Here is a 6,678-nt window from a genome sequence, read left to right on the forward strand (position 1 = left end):
TCTGATCTTTGGAATTGAACTATATCATACCATGCAGGGAGAAATGTTTTAGGTAGATGACCTTTGACCTTAACATCTGACCCCAAGGTCAAATAACATAACAATTTTGGCAAAATACCATGCAAAACTCTGTCTTGGTCACGAGTTTTTTGTTTTTTTACCCATATATATAATATTTTGTATGTAAGGAAATCACAATAAGAGTGTAATGTTCTAGATAGGATGACCTTTGACCTCTGACACCAAGGTCAAATGACATACAGAAGTTTGGCCAAATACCATACAAAGTTTTGTCAGGGCCATAACTTTTTTGTCTTTTTACTTAGACATCTGATATTTGGTATGGGGCTATATGTCATTAAGGCGAGGCATGACGTACAAGGGTGGTTGACATTTGAACTTGACCTTTGACCTCATGGACAAATAACATACCAAATTTTCACTTATGTGTTAATGAGGACGGATGTCGTGTGACTGATACTGATTTTTTTTATTATCAATGTCTGTATATTGAGAGAATTCAATTAGAGCACATAATGATACTTTCTGCTTTTGTTTATCTTCCCTTGACATGATGTCCCATTTGCATTTTTTGCTCATGTTTTACTGAAATTCACATCTCCTTATCAAAATGTCCCAGGATTACATTTTTTTTTATTTCCGCTAGAATCTTGGTTCCCTTGATTACTTTTATAAACATGAACATGTAGATTCTTTTTTATAGAACATTTCAAAATCTTTTATAATTTTATAATGAGATTTTGTTGTTTAAACATAATGTCACAATACTGTGACTTACTGAACGTGGAATTTGGGTGCAGAAATTTAGATAAGGGCAATTGGAAAATCAACATTTATAAATATATCATAGAAATATTATAAATGGATAACTAGAGACTCAAGAAAATCGCATGAATCGCTCAACTGATTGACAATTTGCTTATTAGAAAAACTTGAAAATGAGACAGGTTAAGTTAAAATTAACTGAAAAGTCGAATGCAGGAAATGCTTTCAATAGCATTTTATGACCTGAACCAGAATTTTGGTGAAGGCAACACTTTTTGAACCCCTATGTTCCGTTTTTAGTATAAGCAGCCAAATGTATATATATATATATATATATATATATATATATATATATAATCAAGTCTAAACTACACCACAACTCTAAAATCGATGCAAGGTTGCAAATTTGGCCGCTCCCTCAGCGGGATTCGAACCCCTTCTCTTCTCTGACATCTATACCAACACCGCCTGCAAGTCCAACGCTCTAGACCACTCGGTCAACTTTGCTATAACAAATATAGCTTTCGTTAACCGAGTGATACTTCCTCGTAAGTAAATTTAGAGCGCGAACATTAACACATGATGTAACTAAACAGGACAACCTCTGATGGCCATCGAAAGCTATAATTTTAATAGTCTAGCTGCCCGAGTGGTATAGGGCGCTGGACATTGTGCAGGCGGTGTTGCCATAGATGTCACAGCGGTACGAGTTCGAGTCCTGCGGAGGGAACGATAAAAAAAATTGCATCGCAAATTTGACAGTTCTAACATCATTGGGAATTTGTCAGACCTTTCCATACGTTTACATATCTTCCCTGTATCAATTTCATCCGATGGGGCAGTGTAGCGAATAGAGTCGTCACATTCTGAGAGACGTTTGTATAATACTGATTTGCTGTGACATGCATCATTAATTTGATCCTCTATCCTACATAATAACATCTAAATGAACTGTCCCGTACTACCATACATTGTGTACTAAGTTACAGCCTTAGATTAATCCTACGAGGAGGAATGACCCGGCCAGCAAAAGCTATATTTTTATAGAGCGTAACTGGCCAAGTGGTCTAGGGCGTTGGACTTTGTGCAGGCGGTGTTGCCATAAAACTCACAAAATTCAAGATCAAAACAGATTCAGACGCTGAATCGCGTACGCTGTGGGTGATTGTACCTTTATCAAAGGCACACATACGCAAATGATAAGGAGCCTGAATGAAAATAACAAAGGGGGTCATTTATCAAAATTAAAAGTAAAAATTAACTTGAAAACAATTTTTTTTTAAAAAGTCCAAATATAGTAGTAGACCAAGACCTAAAAATGAATTAGTTTTTCTCGTTTATTCAATTTGGAGAAGTTGTTTGTAATTTCTTCATCCAAAAGCTTTCCAGTGATACTCTCTTACAGTTTGACCAGTTTTGATTATGTTCTATGATCGTGACAACAATGTTGTGGAGATCCTCCTGGGTGTGTCCAGCGGATCTAAGATGCCCACTTTGGTCTGGTTTTCATTTGTAGTCACTGCGATGACCATTCATACACCTGTTGAAAGGTTGTTCTGTTTCGCTAACGTACTGCATACCACATCGGCACTGAAGAAGGTGTATGGTATTTTCGGTTTTGCAAGACACGTCGCAAAAAATGGCAAATTCCTTTCCAGTGCAGTACCTTTTAAATGTTTTGGTGTGCAGTATCTGGGTACAGGTCTTACATATTTTGTCTCCACATGGTCGACACTGGCCCGTTGTATTTTGTTTGAGCTGATGAAATCTCTGCTCTTACTAGGGCATCTCTTAGGCTCATAGGTCTACGGAGTGCCAGGACCGGGGCCCCAGGAAAGAGCTTGGGGAGCTTGGGATGTTTTGAATGCCTTTCCAATTGAATGCAATAACTGCGAGTTTCCCAAAGGCTGGATGGTATATAAGCACAAAAGGAACCCTTTTATTCTTTTCTTAGGTTTTTATTCGAGGAGATATTTACGGATGATGTTGTTAGCACGTTCAAATCCCTAATCTATATCTGTTGATTTACAGCCACGCGATAACAAATGACCACGGAGTTCATCTAGACATTTGTTGGTGGTATCGTCAGATGAGCTAATACGCCGAATTTGAAATGCCTGGCTGTATGGTATGCTTTTAGTACAATGTTTTGGATGACAACTGTTGGGAGATGAGTATTGGTGACTATAGTTGGTTTGCTGTGAAGATCCATGGACCCCGTCTTTTACAAACGTATTAGTATCCAAAAATGTGATAACAACATCATGATTTAATATCATACCTCAATAAATATAAAGGAAGGATCATATAACTGAAGTTATACACTGATGCATCAAGGTTGGAGAATTAGCTTCTAGGCAAAATTGAACTATCTGCAACCAAAATTTTACATTTCATCGGCAATGTTAAAGTTAACTTCTAACCTCATTTATGGGCAATAAATAATTAGAAGGGTCATGTAAATTTGTATACCATCGTGTATAGTTCATATTTTCTATATTGCAATTTGATTCTAATGTGCTACTACGAGATGAAATATGTAATTGTAGATTTCTCCTGGAATCTTGGTTCCCTTGATTACTCTTTCCTATGTTTGGTTTATTCATAGTTTCGGAAATGCTACACACCAAAATACAATACCCCACGTATCCCCATGTTGGATACTTAAGTGAATTTGTTCGTAAAAGAATTACATGTAGAATGACCCAGATAAAAAAGAAATTAGAGTGCTAAACCATGCAATAGAAACAACAAAACAAATTTTTGAAAATGGTTTGTAATGCATTAGAAAAGATAGTGACAAAATAAAGTTTAAAAAATATTTTTGAAAATGATTTTTAAGGCATTAGATTGTGACAAAATAAAATATAAAAAAGATTTTTATAAAAAAAAAAGTTTACAATAACAAAGGATGGCTACAACAGACACAAAGTGATGGCAATAGCTCACACTGACCTTCACGTCAGGTGAGCTTAAAATATACGATAAGAGAACAAACTTTTATCTACTAACTAAATTCTGGCATACAGAAAAATAGTTTCAAACTTCAGACTTTAAGTGTTAATTAATCTAAAATAAAAATCATCGGAGTGGAACGAAACGTAAATTTGACTTGTAACTTATCATGGTAAACTTAAACCAAAAATTCATGTCAATATCTGCAACTGCTTCAAAAAAAGTCCGGAAAATTGAGGAGAGGATGAACTGCTAGACAGACGGACGGGTCAAAAACATTAAACCCTGTGCATCTATGTTGCGTGGAGTATAATTACTGAAGCTCATCAGAGTTCTTCTCCTTTAAAATTTATAGAACACATTGTCCATAATAGAATGATGCTTTAAATGATTATTAACCCTGCTTCTTGGGTTTAAGCACAACTAGGTGATCAAGGGCAAGTGATTCTTTACATTTATGACATACTACAAGATGAAATATTGCATAAAATGAGTCATTAACTTAAGCCAAAATTTTGTTTGTCATTTGAACATAAGGTCAAAGGTCAAGTTCAAAAGCCACACACCTTAATACAAGATGCTCCGCCTTAGCGTGAAATAGCCACATACCTAACGTCAGATATTTAAGTAAAAAGACAAAAAATATGACAAAGACAATACTTTGGGTTGTATTTTGCCAAAATTTGTATGTTGTTTGACCTTGAAGTTATAGGTTGAGGTCAAATGTCACCTACCCTGTTACGTGACACTCCATCCTGAGAGGATATTAACATACCAAATATTAGAATATAGGTAAAAAGACAAAAAGTTTGGACAAATTTTGTATGAAATGCGTTCTAATTTGGTATGTTATATGAACATGAGGTCAAAGGTCAAATATAAATGTCAACCACTCTAGTACGTGACGCCTCGACTTGAGGAAATATACCCCATACCAAATATCAGGTATCTAAGTAAAAAAACAAAAATAATTAAGACCCAGACAAACTTTTATATGTAATTTGACGTTGAAATCAAAGGTCAAGGTCAAAAATCATCCTATCTAGAACATTCCACTCTATCTTAATGTGATTTACTTACATGCTAAATATCAGTAGCCTCGCTCTTTATTGATACATAATAACTAATGATTAATAGTCTATACTTTTTTAACTGTCCTATAATTTCGGAACGTCAGGCAGAAGCAACAAAACCTTAGCGGTAAAAAGTTGATATGAAATAATGTTTGTATTATTTTTCTTAACATATTACTATGTTGCCTACCTTTTGATGAACTCGCTGTTTCAAGGATGACTATGAAAATTATCACGAAGTATAATTGCATCTTTAATGTACAGATGTTTTAACGGCTGCTCGCACTAAGATCTACAAACAAATTTTTAGTATATACACCTCTAATGTAAAACAGGATACGATATCATCCGTTCAAATATATGGTGGTTTTTCCTTCCTTTTAATATTTGCAAATAATTTATAAATCACGTGTTACATGAACACATGTACGTTATCTTAAGTTTAAAGGAAAGTCAACCAAGAGGAGAAGAAGCATATTGGTGAATCCGATTGACATTACATGTATTATAAGTGTTATCAACAAGTAAATATTCACGCCTTATACACAGTTTCAAAATGTCTAAGTAAAACAAATATTCTATGGCATATCTTGTAAAATAAGTTTTGATTACTAATTAGATATTGTCTAATGTAATCAAGGGTATCTAGATTCATTCGGAAATAAAAAGAATGTAATACAGGAACAAAGACAATACATGAAAAACTGATATACACAACAACGAACATAAAAAAAACAAAATAATATATACAAAGTTACAAAAGTAAATGAGCAATTTGGACTCCATTAAAAAATGGGGACACGGACCAGGTGCACCGGTGGGGTAAGCGTCCTCTGCTTTTCTAAATATACCAGGCAAATCGCTCATTAAAATTCAAATCCATGGCAGATGAAAGAGGAAAGGAATACAATGCATAACACGTTGTACAAATCAGTTTTCATGGAGCAGATGGATACACCGTAACGATCCACGAGTTCATCATGGCACAACAAAACTTCTGTCGTGATGACTTCAATCCTGTAGCAACAAAACTCAGTTCCAGAAGCATAATTGTAAGAAGTCTAGAGCGATACAAAAAGTCTGCACTGATACGGCAAGCTCTGGCATAACGTTTGAGTTGTGATATTAAAACTCCATACGCAGTTCCTGAAGGGATGAAGCCACAGATGAAAAGAAAATTGGCAGTATGTAAGAAAAGTCATCGCATTTGTCGTATAGGTTGGTCATTAGTATTATTTTACCATTGATCTCTAAATGTATGTCAAGAGATGTGGCTGACTTCACAGTATCATTTATCTCAAGTTCCTCGGTCGTAAATGCAATGTATCAAATCAACGAAACTAGAATTGTTTGTCGATAATGTTTCATCTATACATCGAAAACGGAGACTAAAGGATGATCAGATAAGCTATAAAGTCAGCCTAATAAGAGTAAAGGAATAGGTCAGGTAAAGATGAAATTATACAGAAATAACCTGCATAATTGTATTTTCAAATTACAGTGGATTCAAATTTATAAGACTGATTCGTCGCTTTGGCTCTTAACAAAAGTCGAGTTATGAGTATACATTTACTTACATAATTCTAAGTGATACATTAAAACTTAACGTATACTTTACCGAAGCCATTTTTAACACTTTACAATAAGGGAAGGATTCAACTGCCACTCACTTAATTATGATGCAAGTGTTACTTTGTATGTATTATCGGTTATTTCATTGTCTTTGTTGGGTATGTCTTGTCTTTGTCCCTGGATTGTACTATTTTTATTTCTGTTAGAATATTGGTTTCCTTGATTAATGAAGTCGCCAAAACTAGTAGTAAATATAAAATATAAAAAAATATTTTTAGAAAGCCTTCATTTT

General features: G+C 34.6%; 1 protein-coding gene across 3 annotated transcripts in view; it reads right to left on the reverse strand.

The window, feature by feature from the left end:
* The window catches only part of LOC148630248 (receptor-type tyrosine-protein phosphatase epsilon-like), a 29,130-nt gene extending 23,878 nt beyond the window's left edge, over window positions 1–5,252 (reverse strand). For all 3 annotated transcript variants that reach the window (XM_088564160.1, XM_088564152.1, XM_088564144.1), the window contains exon 1: window positions 5,005–5,252. In XM_088564160.1, coding sequence (XP_088420286.1) covers window positions 5,005–5,065 — 61 coding nt within the window. In that variant the 5' untranslated portion in view covers window positions 5,066–5,252. The remainder of the gene's footprint in view (window positions 1–5,004) is intronic.
* Window positions 5,253–6,678: the final 1,426 nt, after the last annotated feature.

Source organism: Perna viridis, chromosome 1 (genome assembly GCF_037379345.1).
Source record: "Perna viridis isolate PV_CMFRI_1.1 ecotype Kerala chromosome 1, ASM3737934v1, whole genome shotgun sequence".
In the NCBI taxonomy this organism is placed as follows: Eukaryota; Metazoa; Mollusca; class Bivalvia; order Mytilida; family Mytilidae; genus Perna; species Perna viridis.